The sequence below is a fragment of the Aspergillus campestris genome (genome assembly GCF_002847485.1).
Source record: "Aspergillus campestris IBT 28561 chromosome Unknown P168scaffold_12, whole genome shotgun sequence".
NCBI lineage: Eukaryota > Fungi > Ascomycota > Eurotiomycetes > Eurotiales > Aspergillaceae > Aspergillus > Aspergillus campestris.
In genome coordinates this window covers 941,197-960,077 of record NW_020194347.1, presented here as the reverse complement: position 1 = coordinate 960,077, position 18,881 = coordinate 941,197, and the positions used below count along the sequence as shown (strand labels likewise).

The following is an 18,881-nucleotide window of genomic DNA, read 5'->3' as shown; positions in this document are numbered from 1 at the left end:
TAGCTCTTATATAAGTAAATTTCTTATAATTATTATATTATTAATTCTTTATAAGTATAATCTTTATAATTATTTATTAAAGATAATAATAAATAATATAAGTAATAATAGTATTATATTTTTTATTCTTATAAAATAGTTTTATTTTTAATTTAATAAGAATTTATAATTTTAAAATATTATAACTAACTCTAAGTTTTTCTAAATTATTTAAAACTAATATTATATCTTATATCTTACTTATATTATTTAACTTATTATTACTTTTTTTATAAGTAAATTATAAATTATAACTAAGAATAATATTATCTCTTATATCTAGAAAAATAGTAATAAGATTCTTAATATATCTAGTAATATTATATAAATTATTAAAAATATTTAAAAATATTATTAAATTTATAAATACTAATTTATAATATTATAAATAATTTTAGTTTATCTAGTATTTAAACTCTAGATTTATATATTATTTTCTTTTTAATTATAAGACTTAATAAAACTTTTTTTTATCTTATAATATAATATATATTAAAATTTTATTATTTAATTAAGAAATTTATTTAGTATTAGAATAATTATAACCTTAGTTATCTTTATTTTATATTAATTAAATAAAAATAATTAGAATATCTTCTAAAGCTTTTATATCTCTTTTATATTTTTATATCCTGTTTCTTAATAAATACTAGTCTTATTATTTATAAGATATATAATATTTATAATAATTTCTTTAATTATTTAGATATTTTTATTAGTTATCTTAAGAATAAGAAAGTCTTATAAAAATAATAAATTCTAAAAAAAATATAAGAAATCTACAAGAAGCTCTAGAAGTATTATTAATAAATATATTAAGTAATAAATTATATTTATATTATTATAATTATTCTTAATCTTATATCTAAGCTTAAGAAGTTTAAAATAATTATATAACTAGATAATAATATTAATTAATATCAAGAATATTATATTATCTTTAAGAAAGTATTCTACTTTTATTATAACTAGAATCTAAGTATTAATATATAATTATTTATTTTAGATTCTTTATCTAGACTAAATAAAATACTTTTTTATCTTTTAAAATAATAAAAACTTATTTTCTTATTAAAAATCTTTAAGAAGCTTAAAACCTATCTAAATATAAAAAATAAATATATTATTATATTTATTAATATTTTTACTTGTTACTAATTATTAACAAGATATTATTAATTAAACTAATATTATTAGTTACTAGAAATCTTATTATAAGTAATTTTTTATTCTTTATTATATAATATAAGACTTTCTTATAATTATAATTAATAATATTAATATTAAATATCTCTTTGAATAATTCTTATAATATTTATTATTATTATTATAATTAATTATATTCGAATATAATCAAGGCTATTATATTATAAATATATACTAATTACTTTATTATTAATAAGAAATATTAAAATATTCTTAATAAAATTAACTAAGACTTCATTATTTTCATATCTAAGAAAAAAGAGAAAAAAGATTATAATATAATAAAGATATTATTTTATATTAGTAATAATAAGAATATTAATAATATAAATAATAATATAAATAAGAAAAAGGAGAAGAAATTATTACTAGAATTTATATATATTATTTAAATAATTAAAAAAATATAATCTTTTTAATTTTATTAATAATATTCTAGATAATATAAAAAATAAATAATAAATTATAAGATTTATCTTTTTTTAAATCTTAAATATTTAGATAACTTAATTATAAATAATTTAAAGAATTAGAATAAAAAATTATAAGATTAATAATTATTAATTAAGAGAGTATTAATATTATATTATAAATATATAATATTTATAATAAATTATAAAAATAATATAAATATATTAATTATTAATTAACTAGTAATTATTAACTTATTTATTATAACCTAATCTTCCTAGCTAGTAATTAATAGTAGGTAGATTAGATCTTGAGCTTTAACCTAGCCTGGCCATGGTAGTTAATTAGAAATCTATATCTTAACCTGATAGTCAGGTTATGGTTAAGGTACAACGGTCAGGTTAACCCACTCTACTCACTGCCCCCTTCGGCGGAAAATAAGTACTACGATAGTCTCTCTTTTTACAGGCCATACGTTTTTCCAAGCAGAGCTGCGACCTGCTCAACCCTGCATGGCAGCTGATTAGTTAGGCAAGCTAGGACAGGATAATAAGGACTACTACCACCACTAGGTAGTAGTGCTACTACCCGTCCCCCGTAAGGTAGCTAGCAGCAGACAATAAAAGGAGAGAATCAAACAAAAGAAGAGCACTTGATATAGATAAAGAACACAAAATCTTTCAGAAAGTGTCACCAAAGTTACTCCTCCTGTTCTAAAAGAGATTTTGCTCTCTCCTTCTTCTTCTTACCAGATCTAGGCTTGTGCCCTTTTCTGTTAGGTTTGCTAACCTGGATAGCAATATCATCATTACTCTGGCTATCATGATCCCGGACGCCTCGGCAAAATCATGACCTTTCAACCCCCCCGTTTTTTCTTGACCAAAGTCCCTTCCGCAGGGAAACCCTCAAGATGAACCCTTTCTGATGCTCTCTGCATTTGTAAACGCATTCGCTCCACTTCTTGCATTGCCTTCGCCATTTCCGCATCATCTCCAATCCGCGTGGGATCGTGCGAAGAGGGTGAAAAGCGCCTGTCATTTCCCAGGGGAAGCTGCCCCAATCCACTTGAGTCAACCTGAAGTAAAGATGACCTAGCTTTGCGAGTCTGATTGAAGTCTTCCAAATCCGTTGGATCATCTTGACCAATCATTTCATCAGACATAATGTCATATTTTTTTGTTTTTCGTCGAGGAGCTTTTGGATTACTGCGACCTGCAGGGGTCTTGTGATAGTTCCCAGTTTCTTCCAAGCCCAGGTTCACTATCGGGATAGAATCAAGATCTACCCCATGTACATCCGGACCGATGGAATTCAAATTCCCTGCACCATTCTCGCTATCGATGTAGAATGGGTCGTCTCGATACTGTTCCCTTCGCTCTGCCTTCTTCAGTGTCAAAGCGGCCACCCCGTCTATATCTCGCATGGTATGGTTCTGATATGACGGGCTGGAACAAATCTCATAGCCGAAATCACCGGGGCTAGACTGTTCGACAGACGTCGGAGTTCCTTGCAGATAATAGAAATCTTCCGTGAATGATTGGATCCTAGGCTTCTTCGGTCGACTATGGCGAGAACTGAAGAGGCCGGGTAAATCTTTTTTGAAAGCTTCATCGAGGGAAAGATTGTCCGGCAGAGGAACCTTTCTCTGGGCGCTGGCAGCCACCGGGTTGAGTTCTAAACCACGAAACATTCCGGGAATGATTGAAGACAGCAGAAAAGGGATCTCATCTGCTGCGTGGCTTTCCGACTGGATTGAATCCACGGCCAAGCGTGTGACTTCCAGAAATTCGATGGCCCTCTCCTGCACATCCAAGTCCGGGTGAACTGTCAAAGCCTCGAGGAATCTAGTAATGCGAGTCAATAAAATTGTAGCTTCTCCTCTCCCCTGCGTATCCCACGGTACATCTTCTGCGAGAATAGTCCTCACGAAGATTTTCAGGATTGCTTGTATAGAAAGTGGAACCGCATGTGCTGAATTTGGCGTGTTGGCTATCTCCATCAATGATAGAAGTGTCTCACGGGGTGATCGAAGGTGCTGTGCAAATTCCCCAACAACCCATGCGAGTGGCCCTAAAACATCGGCACCCGTTGCCGTGACCCCGGGGAACACTGTATCCTCTTTGGTGAGGATCAGACATTCCGCTGCTGTGGTCGCCTCTGATCGAACCTCTTTCACACGAACAGAGACATTGCGTATTTCGGAAACAATCCGGTGTCCGATATTACCTTGATTGCGGCCTTGCCAAGATGGGAAGCAGGAATTTCCTCGACTGCTTGTGGGAACGAGTTTGACCAGTCGCAACAAAACACCCACGTACCACTCGAAGTCCAGAAGGTTAGAGTAGTTCTTATAGGAGCAGATATCAAGAATCCGATGTAGAACTTCAATGCTGTAATCCTTCGGCAAGAATGAAGACCCTGTGTGAAGCACTGAGTATTGTTTGGGAGACATGCCACTTTCCGTGCACATGTCTCCCTCATCAGCCTCATATTCATCAGAGAACACTTGATGTTCGTCGTCCAGTTGATTGATTAGCTGGTTGACAAATGGCACAAGTGTCTCACTGGTCACTACTTGAGATACAAGATCAAGTGCCTGTAAACGAATCGAAACATCCGCATCTTCCAGACAGCCCAGTATGACATCTTGGTGCATTGAGACTAGCCTGGGGTATGAACCTGCGATTCGGTTGAACGAAAGCAGTGCGACATATTTCACTGGTGAGTCAATCAGCACTATCATTGAGGCAGTGGACGTCAATTACGTACGATTGGGGTCAGAATCAGTGACTATCATGCCACGAAGTTTCCCAACGCACAAACTCGCGATCTCGGTTGTCTCATCAACAGCCCCGTCACCGTCCAGTATCCCGCCCTGTATTATGCCGTTGATACACTCATAGAGTAAAGACATTGCAGAGGTAGTTCTGATAATATTTGTCAGAGGTCGAAGAAGCTTTCGGACAAGTCGGGGTTCTAAAGGTGTCAAAGTTGCAAACTGCCATTGTTAGAAACGAACTACAGGTCCGGGGAAACTGACATACAAGTTTGATGACTTTTATTGCCATCCAATTATTTCCTCCATCCACCAGCAGATCAAACAATCTTGGTGCCAATGGAAGTAAATCATGAGGCCTTCTCCAACCAAGTTCACACACGACATTGATGGCAGCTGTGGTCACACTATTGTCCTCATCTTCATCCATAAGTCGGTCTTTTATCTTTGGCCAGGCTACATTGAGCGCTTCCGGATAAACCAAGGCCAGTCGATACAGACAAACAATAGCTTTCTTACGGACAACGGCATGCGTGTGAGATATTCGAGATAATACATCTGATACCAACGACATAGCAAGGGAAGGCGTGATGATATTTGGCAGAGTTATCAAAGGAAGCGAGATGTTTGGGACGCCCGGGGATGCCAAATCCTGCAAGTGCATTAGACAGCGAAAATGATCGTGGTAGGAACTTCAATTTTGTACCTTCTTCAGCAGGTTTGTAGCCAACATTAAGATCTCGGTATCGGTTCTGAAACTCTGTACGGCTCCAAGATATCCAGCTCGCTTGAGAAGGTATTTCGAGGATGACATGACTTCTAATACGTGAAAAGAGGCCCAAGACATGTCGTATCCGAACATCTCCAAGTATACCAGTTTCAAAAGAGCAGTGGCCTTCTTGTCTAGATTTGTTCAGTCGTCGGCCAGACACATTGGGGCCAGGAGTGATGCGAAACATACCCATGTCTTGTGATTTGACCTCTGCTCTACATTCTCGTAAACTACTCTGTATATAGTCATCCTCTGCAGTTCTATGACTTCTTAGACCCTTTATAAGGTCATAGAGAGATTTCTCAAACCTGCCGCGACAATGTCAGCAAGAATATATACCACAACAACGAGACTAACATATTGTATAAAGATGTCAGCGGTTGCTGATGGTCTTAGTCTGCCTCAGGTTTTGTCGAGATATCTCTCATGTTTTTAATACATCATATCGTCAAGGAAAGCAGTTGGTCAAGTATAACACTTCATAATATCCCCAAAGGATAATGTATGCTCATACAACTGTTGGAAGAGACGCAGATGAGAACGTGGGTATACTTCTGACCAAGATTGTGGTTTCGGAGCAAGGATTAGTCACGCCGTCACCTCCGCCCCGGCCTGCGCCTATCTGCCTATCAGCAGACTAAGATACGTGACGTAACCTCGTTGTACCTAACTAGGTTAGTAGGTACATCTACCTATTGTCACGCAGTTTGACAACCTTCTTGCGGTGACCCCTATATGGTGTTTGTTTTACACACGATAATTGGATTTCTCACACTCAATTGACTCTCAAGCCTTCCATTTACTAAATTGCTATTTGTGACCCTATAAGTCTGTATCCTCTTTATTGTCTAACCTTTCAGATTTGAACGATCGCATAGTACTATACGTGGTTTCACTCGCAACATAACTTGTGTCCTGACACGATCTTTCAACAATATGGGGCACCCATCCCTAGAAGACCAATATTCACACAGCTCCAGCTTGGTCGATAACGTCAGATTCTCACAACAAGCGCCCATCATACTTGGCGCAAAAGCTACTTCTGCGAAAATAAATTTGTTGCCAGCTCAACAGGAAGATCCGAGCCACTATGTCTTACTCGAACAACTTTTCTTGTCTTGTTTGCAAACGGGTGATGATAAGTCTGCTCTACAATGTCTTGAATTGTTAAGCGATCGGTTTGGTCCTTCCAATGAACGAACTTCTGGCTTGTATGGCATCTATGAAGAAGCTGTTGCAAAGGGAACAAATGGGTTAGAGAAATGCTTGCAGAAGTACGACTCGATACTTTCAGAAAATCCGGTCAATTTGGTTCGTGTCAAAGTAGTCATTGACGTCCAGGGACTGACCCTTTTTTGGCAGCCAATTCTTAAGCGTCGAGTCGCGATTTTGCGCTCAATGTCGAAGCCTATGGAGGCAATCTCCAGTTTGGTGGAGATATTAAAGGCTGTTCCCACGGATGCTGAAGCGTGGTGCGAGCTTGCAGACTTGTATATGGCTCAGGGAATGGCACACCAAGCGATTTTCTGTCTCGAGGAGTCTCTATTGGTTGCAGCCAATGCCTGGAATGTAAGTATGGATTGTCAGTCAATATCTACGTTTCACTCCCCATGTCACTTTCCCACAAACCTCTGTCATTATGTTACTCCAACCAAAGATCGCTGAAATCCATGAATCGAATTAGATCCATGCTCGGTTGGGCGAAGTTTTGTATATCTGTGCTCGCTCGGGCGATGAGACATCTGGCCAGTACTTAGTAAGATCTATACGATGCTTTTGCCGGAGCATTGAGCTTTGTGATGATTACCTAAGGGGGTTTTACGGCCTTGTCATGGTTAGTCTTAATCGATCTTGCGATGATCAAATGTGGTCCCCTAATTGATACCTCTTCCCAGGCCACTTTACCTTTGTTGGATGGGAAACAAGGAGATACTGGATTCAAGATCTCAGCTGCGCAGTGGGAAAAGACAATCCCGGCAGCTACAATTTCGAAGTTACACATCTTTGCAAAGAGACGTCTCGAACATATTATAGAACTACGGTCATCGAATCATCAGTTGTGGGAGTCCTGCCAAGGAGAAATTATAGCAGCGAAGGAGCTATTGGATTCCCTCCAGGACACAACCTGACGAAGCCAGAGACTAGTATGTTAGCGCAGAACCATTAATGGGAAAAACCATGGTACTTTTTATATTGCAATACTCGAGACACAAGCCGAGCAATGTTACCTATCGCTTCCCAAGGTGCTGTTGCTGGTGGGCATGCGGGCCTTTGAAGACACCAGAGTGACTCACCATCCCTAAATTGTGTATAATCATGATTGTGTAGGAAGCGAATACAAAACTTTAATTGTGGGATATGTACACTGTATACAGTACCTGGTCGCTGCAGGCCACTGTGCAGAAGGCATCAACGTTCATTGGGCACTTGGGCAGCAGCTCGCTGGCGAATCGGTGTTGCAAAATAAGGTCGCCAGCTCAGTGCCTAACAGGAAAAGGTCGTAGATGAAAAACCCTCTTGGAAAGTGATATGCCCGAAACTCCACTCGAAGGCCCAACTATAGTCAGTTTCACGCGCAAGTTAGACTAGTTAAGTCGACTTTCTCTCGCCACTTTCGACTGCGTTTTCCGTACCTACCCCTCATCCACACACACCTCTATCTTAGCTTCTGTCTATACTTTTTGTTCTGCACCCATTATTTTGCCTTCCTTTTTCCAACCACACATATTGGAATCGTGCCTGAAACTTACATCCTTTAGTTTACACTCCCAAGGAGTCTATTCGGGCTGCTTCCAATGTCATGTTGCATAATTAACTCTTAGCGCTAATTCCATGGCCCTCGAGCGAATTATTGAGAGCATTCTCGAAGATAATCCAATCCACCATCACTCTTGAGTTGTGTCACCAACCCCGAGGATTGCTACAAAACAAACAATATCCTCCGTTCCATCCTCTGTTTTTCATTGCTACTACTACTACTACATCATCTGTATATCTTTCCTTCCTTTCTTTAAGATCTCTAGGGGGGAAAACCCCTCCCTCCCCCTGTTTGGCAATCACAACTCTCGAGTTTGTCGGATTTCCTCTCTCTTTTGATGGTGTTCAAAACATCACTTGAAAGCGCCGGGAGATCTTCGAGCGAGCCAACATTGTGTCAATCGCATACCGTGCTTCGCGTTGTATCTAACCCATAGGCAAACTCAATGACGTACGTTCCAGTATACATAGCTTTACTTTCTATTTATTTTTCCTCTCTCTCTCTCTCTCTCTCTCTCTCTCTCTCTCTCCCCCTCTATTCTATATAGTTCTAACGGCCGCACAGGTTTAACATCAGAATTGGTCCTAGTCCTCATGGCTCGGATGGGTCTTCGTTATCCGATGAAGAGGATTCTTCTGGAGTGCAGGTTTCACCTCCCGGAAGTCATGATTACCATGACCCATACGACGAATGGGCGCACTTATCGTACCCCGATGAAATAAAACCTTCCGATTCTGCCTCTCGACCTAGGACATCACATCAAGCAAGGAATCGTAATCCGGTACGTGGCTTGTCTTCTGATCGACGGCATTCAACAAGACGTCAGTTTGCGCCGGAGCGTGAATCATTCCCACGACGCTCTCGCCGCCATCCTGCTTCAGAATCTCCAGAGAGTATAGACTCGGCGGATGAATATGGTGCTCATTATGGTCGGACGTCTAATGAAAGAAGATATTGGTCACCAGCGGCCCGGGGACCAGGTTATGCACGTAGCTCCTCGCCGGGGCCTTCATATACCTATCCCAATGGTGCTGTGCCTCATGGTACATTTGCACATCCAAGCGCATCGCAACCCCCCTCCGATCAACTTATAAGAGTCGGCCATCATGGTCAACATAGCCAGCCGCCGCTTTATGGTCATTCGGCTTATGGCTATAACCCTTCCATGCCCCACGCCCACGGCCAGCCAATGCCACCGTTTTTCCTTCATGATCACCACGGGGGGCAGCCTGTGCATCACCCGACACCATCTTCTCATCTGCGAAGCGACGGTCACAGCTCGCCACAACACTCAATCACTCATCACATGCCGCCATCCCGTGGCCCCATGCAATATGGCGGCCCGCCATTAGGTCCCAATGAAATGGTTCCCTATGGTCCAGGGAACTATTATCCATTTAGAGAGCCATATGCAATGGTTCCCGGGATGCTTCCGCCCTATTTCAACAACTACCCTCGTGTGCCTTCTCCCAGCCAAGTTGAGTCGAATGGATCTCCAGCGCCACAGCCTACAGATCCCGCGAAAGATGAGGCACTCGTGCGACTAGAGAAACTAATAATGGATGAGAGAATCGAGCGCGAGGCTAGAGATTCTAGGGAAGCGGCACGCCAGGCTGCAATCGAGCAGGAAGCCGCCGAGCAAGCTGCTAGAGAAGAGCGCGCTGCACATGAGAAGAGGATCACGGAAGCAGCCGCTGCTCAAGCTAGGGCAGAGGCAGAGCAAAAAGCCGCGGAAGAGGCTGCAAAAGCCAAGAAAGAGGCAGAGGAAGCTGCAGCGGCAGCAGCGGCAGCGGCAGCAGAGGAGGCGGCCGCAGCGGCTACCGACAAAGCAAATGCAGCGGCAGCAGAAGCTGTTGCTGCTGCAACCGCAGCAGCTGCTAGTAAATCCGCGGAAAAGAAGAAACCAATCAAATTCAAAGATGCCGTGGGTAGGAAGTTCAGCTTCCCCTATGATCTATGTTGCACCTGGAAGGTAGGGCACCCCCTTGTCTCGTTTGATCGCAACCCCAAAAAGCTCTCTATGCCGTGTCTGACCCCTTTGCGTGAAGGGAATGGAAAATCTCATCCGCCAAGCTTTCCTCCACATCGAGATAATTGGGCCTCATGTCGCCGAAGGGCATTATGATCTGATCGGCCCAAATGGCGACATAATACTTCCACAGGTCTGGGAAACCGTCATTGAACCGGACTGGGCTATCACAATGCATATGTGGCCTATACCGGAGAAACCCAAGGATCCTGATCCCGCCTCATCTGCAGATCCTCCTGGTTCTGAAGTTTCAGCCCCACCTCAACCTTCTGTGGCGCCTGCGGCAGAAGCTGCGAACCAGGGCGATTCGAAGAAAAAACTTGAGGGGATAGGTATGAAACCTCTCTTTATATGGTGACCCGGGTGCTTTGTCTTCAGTTGGACTTTTGCCTCACTTGCTTCGGTTCTGGGACACTACATGTCCTTCATAATAGGCTGACATTTTTTCGCAGGCGTTAAGAAACCCCGGCCAAAAGCCCCCGATCCCGGGGCCTTCGCCATGTGGATGGTTGGCAACCACCGTGGGAAATTCCAGAAGGCTTTAAAAGCGGGAAAAAAGCCTAAAGTAGTCGTCCAGCACGGAAATTGCTGCCGTGTTATGTGACAGACTGGGTCATCAAAATATAGTCATCGCTCAGATCTCCGGAATCACACATGACTCTGCAAGGTGGTTTGAGCTTTGGACTATAAATCCTTGATTCGGTCTAGTTATGTTGGTCTACTTTGGTGTGGCATGGCTTTTCCTCTCGTCTTGACGGGATTGGTTTCTCATGCCTCGGGGTTGTAGGTAAATTCATGTTTTGTCTTACTAGATTTGTGGACAGTTGTCAATATTGTGCGTTTCGTTTTTCTTTCTAGGTTGGGAAGCTTGGAGGCTTTCGTGGTGTTGGAAGTCATGGAAGGCTTTAGCTTGCTGTGACTTGCGGATATACCCTATAGAGCATTGATTTGTCCAATCGATATCGCAGAAATAAACTTTCTCTTGTTCAATCCATTTTACGTCGAGTGCAAGTTTATAAAGGGGAAGGGAAGAATGTTTTATCTCAAAGTATGTTCTAGGCTACTAGGCACCCAGAAACCAAACCGTAAACTTTACAGGAGATTTTGATGCACGAGTTATAAAGGATGTGTTGCATTATCAAGCATTATTGAGGGAGAAGGGGTTTCCAACCGAGAGTTTCACTTGCATGTCCATCAAGCAAATTACTGTCTTCACCTGAGTGGATGTGAGCCAAATCAATCAGATTTGAGGAAGTATCACAGCGTATATCACCTTCAAGATGTCCCTTTAAACTATGGGCATCAGCACCTGACATGCTATTGTCTGACATAGGCATGGACCTTCCTTGCTGAGAGATCAGTGAGACGGGTTTTCGTGGGATTGGTGGTGCTTTCTGTGCAGTGTGGAGCTGTGTCTGAGCAATGACACTTCCGGTGTTTTCGGATTCGTGTTCCGATGAAAAGTCAAGCAAATCACCATGCATACTCGAGCGGTTTGGTGGAGTACTATCCCTCGGTGGATAGCGGTGTCCCCCACTGATATCATCACCCTTTCTTGTAATCCACTGGGTGTTTGTTGAGTTGGGCGAAGAGACCCAGTCGTCCTCTTCATCAAAATAGAATGGATTGGATCTGCGATGAGGATTTAAGATATACCCATCAGGTGAATCCACCAATGACTTGGCAGGGGCGCCTAATAGACTGGTTAGGGTTGGATGCTTATAAGATCGGAAGCATAACGGGGAGCGGAAATGTTGAATGAAAAGGCTGGGTTGCGTATGAAAATTGTGTTTCACATACCGTTTTCCAACCACCATTTATGATTGTCTGAACTAGCCAACGGCAATTCAGAGACACTGGGCTTGGGTTGAGATACCTCCTCGTCTCCCATGTTTGTTTGGTCGAGTTTATTGGACAGGATGTTGTGGACATCATCTTGTCTTTCCGTGTACAGAGTACGCCTGAGCGTATTCTTTTTATCCTCGTCGATGACGCTGATTGTACATGAGAAGATAGCCCAGACCGGACGATGATCTGAAATGTACAATTTTGCCGAGTCGTAATTCGACTGCGAAAGGCCAGAACCCCTCCATAAGATCCTATCGCACCAGGCAGGTATACGTGATTTTTCCCTAGACAAACTTAGTTTTCACCTTGACTCACGAGTTGGTGCCTTACGAGGTGTCGTAGTTATCGCTGTATATATCAAATTTATATGTCGGGGGAAACATAATTGGTCCCTCGGTGTAAAACCTGAAGGACCTCCCTTTCAACATGTTGAGATTAAGCTGTACTATGCGGTTAGCAGGCAAAAATAGACGACTTGAAAGGTAAATGTACTTGGTCGTTGTTATAAAGCTTTTGGTAGTTTCCCTCTAATATGAGATCTCTAACAAGTTGATTGTTAAGACCAACACGGTAATTAAAATCACCGAGCCATATGATGGCGTCATGGTCCTCAATGGATTTGTTGTTTTGGAATCTCAAACCATGACATATGGTATCATAGTCCCTGTTCCTTTCATCGTCATTGGCAAAGCCCGCTGCAAGATGGGCGGTGACGAAGCATATCCGAGTGTTAGAAAACTCCAAGCGGATTGCGCAACCGCCTTTGTTGCCTGCCATACCCGAAAGTCCAGTCTGAAGAAATTAGTATGCAGCTAATCAGGCAGCTACACTGACTGACCTTTTTGATATTCCCTTCAACGTTCTTTATATCTTTCAACGCGTCCTCCCTCACGTAGATCATGAGAGCAGTCCCCACAAGCTGACCACTCCGTAAGAGGACATATTTTGCGGTTCCTCTCGATTCAGCACGAGCATTGAGACAATCCTTGACTGCACTTTCCCACACTTTGCGAGTAGTAGGATCTGTCGACATTATCTGCTGCGGACTCAAAGCTACAATCTCCTGGAATCCAACTGCGTAGATTAGTGGATCATCATCTTGCTGGCTGAGTCTGGGCAACAGCCAGGGCGATAAATCTGTTTCTGGTCCCTGGAGACGTCCGTTGACGTTGAATGTTCCAGTCCAGATCTTGATGCTTTTTTTGTATGAGTACTCTGACGATCGCCGAAGCAGTTCCTCTGACACTAGATCATTAATTGGATCATAGATGTGCACTGGCACCTGATCAGCTAATCGCCCCAATAAAAGGTCCATAGTTCTTTGGCGGCCTCCGTCTGCAAAATTGCTGACATAAAGCCGCGTAGCAGTTTTGCGTGCGTCTGCGAGCGCACCAGCAAAAGACATCTTGCCATGGCGCGTATAAGAGCTTTTCAATGCGCCGGTACCGGCATATATCTTTGACAAGGCATCGCCGTTGTCAGCCCAGAGGGACGAATGCCTCAGTTGAATATCAGAACTATATGTTCCCCTTTGTTGTAATACAAAGGCCTCAAGGGCCATCGAACTGATGATTGTTTGCACAAGATTGGTCCGGTCGAGACAGTCTAAACAATTGGTCCGAAAGACCCCTTCCTGTTGCAAAATTACAGAAGATCTGCTTGACGGGCTGGGTATTTCGTCAGTAGACATGGTCGTGTTGTTTTCTTCTGACAGAAAATGGGCAAAGCCGTATAAGGAGTGAGATATTTCATGCTTGATTTGGCTGCTAGCCCCGTATCCCAAAGGTCCGCGAGCCTCAGCATGAAAGTCGAAATTTGTCATCCGCAGAAGTGTGTGGTCAGATGGCAAACCAGATTCTGCTTTCTGCTTATTATAACTAGATCTGACATGCTCTTGAAACTTGGCAGAAAGCTCAGCCTCCCCGGATTTTAGTTCACTGAGAAGATTGACCACATGTACTGCTCCATATTGTAGCTCAAGAGCCTCAAAATGTTTGTTGAAGGCATGGCGCGTGGCTTCGGTGGATCTAGTGACTTCAATTTTCTGCTGCCCTGGCAGAAACACAGCAGCTTGCTCCCAAAAAATAGGGACCGAGCCACGAACCTGAACGTAAGAAAAGGTGATACCAGGAGGGGTCCAGAGGATGATTTCCGTTTCAACAAAATTTGCAACGTTGCCATTATCGTCTATGCCGCGTGAATTGAACCTTGTACCCGCCCTTCGAGAAGACTGGCGCGAAATTATAGTTATAGCAGAAGGGAAATGGGTCTGCGCGTGAGGAAGAACGGAGACCGACGCGGGGATAGTCAGAGTGCCGGAGAACCCACGGATAACACAGGTCAGAATCTGTGAGTTGTCGAGGTGCCGTCTATCAGCAGATGGTAGGTGGCTTCTGAAAAGAAGCAGAGGGTGGATCATATGTAAATTCCAAAGCATGTCCTCATTGAGGGCGTCAACGTCCAACGCCGCAGCCTTGTCTGACCTAGAGTTGATGTTAACTACGCGGTAAACGCCTGGACATTCGTACCGTCTCACCGATCCTGAAGCCGATCTGTGAGGTTGAAATCTAGACTATAGTAAAATGTACCATCACTGAGGAGCTTTTTCAAAGCTAGAAATGGATGATCAGTGATGGAATCTTTGCCATCAAAGCCAGCTCCATTGTGAAGCTCCTCAGCTCCAAAAGAGGCCTCTGAAATATTGTCAATCGCATCATGGTCCGAGCGATTCAAACAGTCTAATGTTGGTTAGCGGAATGACAAGCACCGCAGGGATAGTCTACGTACAGAAGTCCACATTATCAATTCGTGAGACTGTTTCTCCTGGTCGGACAGTGGCAGCTCTGGAGGAACCAGTAACAACACAGATGAAAACGTCCTCATCAAGGGTAATTAAACCAAGCGTGCCATGTCCATCACCAAGCACACGATAGCCTGTCAAGTCTACTGAACGTAGACTTGCGAATTCAACCTGGCAACGGGGTACATTGTCATACCGCTGTTGAGAATTGATCGACTGCTCTGGCAAATTATATTGGAATATCAAGGCGTGGTTTTTGGTTGTCAGGGCGAGAATGCGTCTAGGGTAATCCTTAGAAAGGACCCTCAAGTTCGACATGGTTTCAATAGACAAGATGACGATAATTACATTGACTGTCAGGCCAATCGTCGAACACCTTGGACAAGGTGGTGGTGTAATTTGCTTGCCAAAACTGTCAGCAAATTTACCTGTTACTAAGTATTCTCAGACACTAGGGTTTCCACTTGGAATAGACACAAAATACGTGCTTGTTTCCCTCTATGTTGAAGAGCCGATTTCTTGTAAAAGGAGTTGAGTCTATAAATTACCGACTTGCCTCGAAGAGTCCATGTAATCTATCATTACATCAAACCCCGCTAGAATGTTGGTACGCTTGGCCTAGACCCGTAGGCGGTCAACCCATATCATGCTTCTTTTTTTCTTTTTCTTTTTTTTTCCCGGGTCAACAATCTCCAAATCAGCAGGAGTATCGTGGAGTTATTCATTACTCCGTGGTAGATTTATTATTTGATGCTGTTTGAGAAACCCTTGATCTTCTACCTTCCACTTTATTTTCTCCCTTCAATGCTTGCCGGTTCCCATTTCTTCCCTTATATAACGTAGCTCACTTTCAGGGCAATTGCCAATCGCAGATGGGTCTATCAGCGCCTCGCAAGTACGTACAGTCGCACTTTTTGATTCAGCATAAATGGATCCGACATGGCTAACGTCTCTATAGGAGAACCAAGATTTCTCATGACCCCAATAATACAAACTGGTCGCGGTCGACCAGTGGATTCGGACATAAAATCATGAGCTCCCAGGGATGGACTCCTGGGAGCTTCCTCGGCGCACGAGATGCAGCGCATGCTGACATGTTCACCGCTGGGAGTGCATCTCACATTAAAGTGACGCTCAAAGATGATACCCTCGGCCTGGGAGCACGGCCGGGGCGTGACCTTCTGGGTGAACCCACCGGTCTTGATGCTTTCAAGGGATTGCTAGGTCGTCTCAACGGAAAGTCCGATGCAGAATTGGAAGCCGATCAACAAAAACGGGATGAAATCAAGGTGGCTCAATATACTGCGACAAAATGGCAGACAGTCAGATTCATAAGCGGCGGCTTGTTGGCTCAAGAAAAACCCAGTGCTTTGGACGCAGAAAAATCAAGCAGCGACAAAAGCGCGGCCGATGATACCGAGCGTGAAGATAAATCAGACCGCCAAGAGAAGAAAAAGAAGAAGAAGAGTCGGCGTTGCGAGGCCGACGAAGGACTGTCCAAGTCTGAAAAAAGAGCCAAAAAGGACAAGAAACGAAAACAGCTTGAGGATATTGACAACAAAGATGATAGCCTAGACAAGGGCACCTCGGATTCAAATTCGGTATCCACGGCCAGTCGAGGGGAGCCCAAGGATTCATCATCGTCAGATGTCAAACCAATCTCGAGGGAACGCCGCCCAGTTGGACGACAGATCTTCAGAAGTCGACATATTCAACAAAAAAAGAGGGCTGTCATGGATGACAAGTCTCTGAATGAGGTATTTAACATGTCACTGAGTAGTATGACAAGATTTCCATACTAACTGCTGCAGATATTCATGATCAAATCGTAACATCGCTCGGACTTGACACAATAATATCTCAATCTTTATGCCAGCTATCTTGACTGGGTTGCGCCACAATACTTGAATGACCTTGTCAATCTCGATCAGCAAAAGACTATAGAACATACACAAATCTTACGACCTTAGACCGTGGAAGCATCTTGGTTAGGGGTGACAGACACACCTGGCTTTGACCGAGACGCACTGGCTATGCTGCGCTCCTCAGGGAGTGTGTTTCCAAGTTTCAAGACCAGTCAAAACATAGCTGGCATGTATAGAAAGGGCTTTGGAAACATACGGTTCTTAGCTTCCTGGCGGACTGTGGGCTTGGCCAGGCCTGTTTTGGTATTGACGGCTTCATAGAATATCGAACAATCAAATAATGAACATCGTCTCTATAACAATAATACTGCGCTCGTCATATATCAAAACCATATAGTTGGAAAACCCGGGACAGGTCCGATTGTAGCCCTATAACATACGGCGAGGATGAGCAAGTGCTACTACGGAGTACCATTCCATACATTCCTTATCTCTCTCTTATCGTTCACCATTGCCATTACAATGTCCGGGCGGTGAGTGGGAAAATAGCTTTACCGCCTATCCATGGTTCTGGACCCCGCCACCGTAGCCCGACCGCATGATCCGGGCTCTACTTATCGCCGAACTGCTGGAAACCACCCCGAGCTGCAACCTGTGCCCGCCTCTGATAGGTACCAGGCACAGTGCTGTCCTGCGATCTTGTATCAACTTCCTGGAAACTTCCAGTAGCCTATTGGAAATATTGGATTGCTCGCAGATATGAGCGCACGTTTGAATGAAGAACATGGAGCTTCCATGGAAAACGGGAAGCGTGATACGCCCAAAGATGGCAGTGCCGATACTACCAACCAAAAAAGTCACCTGGAACCGGAAGAGGAACGGAAGCATGGTCGAGCTACTGCTGGCAATACTCGGGAAGCTACGAAGAATAAACAGAAAAGGTTGGCCAATTTGATCTCCCTTCTGTCGATTATCCACTTAAATAACGAATGACGACGACGTATCTAACAATATTCAATAGCGGTATTCGTTGGGCCCCCTTGAATGTTGGTCTTGAACGGCGCCTGCAGACATTTGTGGTCCTATGCCATACCCTAACAATCGCTATATTCTTGACGATCTTCTTCTTCACTTGTGCCATCCCCTTGTCTTGGCCGTTTCTGGTGCCGTACTTGGTCTATATCTCTCTTTTCTCTACGGCTCCCACATCGGGGAATTTGAGCGGCAGGTGCAATTTCCTGCGCTCACTCCCAATCTGGTCGATCTATGCATCGTATTTTCCTGCGCGCTTGCATCGCTCAGAACCTCTCCTGCCAACGCGAAAGTACATATTCGGATATCACCCACACGGAATCATCTCGCATGGCGCATTCGCAGCATTCTCGACGGAGGCCCTTGGGTTTTCCAGGCTGTTTCCAGGAATAACAAATACGCTGCTCACCCTCGATTCGAATTTCAGAATCCCGTTCTACAGAGAATATGCGCTGGCCATGGGCGTCGCGAGCGTGTCTCGAGAATCGTGCGAGAATCTGCTCACCAAGGGTGGTAGCGACGGGGAGGGAATGGGTCGGGCCATCACCATTGTTATTGGCGGCGCTCGTGAATCTCTCGATGCCCTACCTCACTCACTACGTCTTGTACTGAGACGCCGCAAGGGGTTCGTAAAACTCGCTGTTCGCACGGGTGCTGATCTGGTGCCCGTGCTAGCATTCGGCGAAAATGATCTTTACGAGCAAGTGCGCTCGGACCATCATCCCATCATCCACAAACTGCAAATGCTGGTAAAGCAGACCATGGGCTTCACGATCCCCCTGTTCCATGCTCGTGGTGTATTCAACTACGATGTTGGCTTGATGCCATACCGCCGCCCTTTGAACATCGTTGTTGGTCGTCCAATCCCGGTCGTTCAACAAAAGGACAGAAACAAGATCGATGACAACTACATCGATCAACTTCATAACGAATATGTGAAGGAGCTTGAGAGGTTGTGGGAACGGTGGAGGGACGAGTATGCTAAGGATAGAGTCTCAGAGCTGGAGATTGTTGCTTGATTCCATGGTTCAATAATTACGAATGTGGGTTATCATGGCCTTAATTGCTCATTTGTATATATTTATATATGTTAGCGACACAGGTGTATTTTTCAATCTTTTATAATTGAGCCATTGGTCGGAAACAACCCCGAACAGCGCATCGCAGAAAGCAGAGGCTGGCCGTGCATTTATATATATAAATATATCTCTAGAGATTGGGGATTTCTTGCAATCTTTGGGAGAGAAACCCAGACAATCGCGATCACATCTTCGGACTAGAAATTTTTGATGGGTCAACCGGTTGGTATAACATCGAGGCATGACCCTCTCTACCTTGAAGAAAG

General features: G+C 43.4%; 6 protein-coding genes across 6 annotated transcripts; 4 read left to right on the top strand and 2 right to left on the bottom strand.

Annotated features, from left to right (window-relative positions):
• Nucleotides 1-2,077: 2,077 nt before the first annotated feature.
• P168DRAFT_313075 (putative AP-3 complex subunit delta) lies at nt 2,078-5,563 on the bottom strand (the record flags this gene model as incomplete). Its single annotated transcript, XM_024839627.1, has 6 exons — nt 2,078-4,374; nt 4,426-4,654; nt 4,701-5,084; nt 5,139-5,335; nt 5,394-5,512; nt 5,544-5,563. 6 exons carry the CDS (start codon nt 5,561-5,563, stop codon nt 2,513-2,515), a joined length of 2,811 nt encoding a protein of 936 aa, XP_024689923.1. The 3' UTR covers nt 2,078-2,512.
• A 356-nt stretch (nt 5,564-5,919) lies between these two features.
• P168DRAFT_275094 (uncharacterized protein) lies at nt 5,920-7,555 on the top strand. The gene is made up of 4 exons (XM_024835469.1): nt 5,920-6,515; nt 6,567-6,773; nt 6,889-7,038; nt 7,100-7,555. The coding sequence occupies exons 1-4, from the start codon at nt 6,141-6,143 to the stop codon at nt 7,331-7,333; spliced, it is 966 nt and encodes a 321-aa protein (XP_024689922.1). The 5' UTR covers nt 5,920-6,140; the 3' UTR covers nt 7,334-7,555.
• Nucleotides 7,556-8,407: 852 nt separating this feature from the next.
• Nucleotides 8,408-10,595, top strand: P168DRAFT_299590 (uncharacterized protein; the record flags this gene model as incomplete). The annotated part of the gene is made up of 4 exons (XM_024838354.1): nt 8,408-8,412; nt 8,527-9,934; nt 10,011-10,323; nt 10,444-10,595. The coding sequence occupies 4 exons, from the start codon at nt 8,408-8,410 to the stop codon at nt 10,593-10,595; spliced, it is 1,878 nt and encodes a 625-aa protein (XP_024689921.1).
• A 516-nt stretch (nt 10,596-11,111) lies between these two features.
• P168DRAFT_259265 (SacI domain and endonuclease/exonuclease/phosphatase family protein) lies at nt 11,112-15,153 on the bottom strand. The gene is made up of 7 exons (XM_024834625.1): nt 14,627-15,153; nt 14,376-14,577; nt 12,678-14,322; nt 12,332-12,631; nt 12,170-12,279; nt 11,792-12,123; nt 11,112-11,684 (listed from the first exon to the last, which is right to left on the bottom strand). Exons 1-7 carry the CDS (start codon nt 14,955-14,957, stop codon nt 11,137-11,139), a joined length of 3,468 nt encoding a protein of 1,155 aa, XP_024689920.1. The 5' UTR covers nt 14,958-15,153; the 3' UTR covers nt 11,112-11,136.
• Nucleotides 15,154-15,329: 176 nt separating this feature from the next.
• pxr1 (telomerase inhibitor/ribosome biogenesis protein PXR1) lies at nt 15,330-16,851 on the top strand. The gene is made up of 3 exons (XM_024837745.1): nt 15,330-15,534; nt 15,598-16,396; nt 16,451-16,851. The coding sequence occupies exons 1-3, from the start codon at nt 15,512-15,514 to the stop codon at nt 16,469-16,471; spliced, it is 843 nt and encodes a 280-aa protein (XP_024689919.1). The 5' UTR covers nt 15,330-15,511; the 3' UTR covers nt 16,472-16,851.
• A 249-nt stretch (nt 16,852-17,100) lies between these two features.
• Nucleotides 17,101-18,684, top strand: P168DRAFT_313070 (diacylglycerol acyltransferase type 2A). Its single transcript, XM_024839626.1, has 2 exons — nt 17,101-17,445; nt 17,526-18,684. Exons 1-2 carry the CDS (start codon nt 17,264-17,266, stop codon nt 18,553-18,555), a joined length of 1,212 nt encoding a protein of 403 aa, XP_024689918.1. The 5' UTR covers nt 17,101-17,263; the 3' UTR covers nt 18,556-18,684.
• The last annotated feature ends 197 nt before the right edge of the window (nt 18,685-18,881 follow it).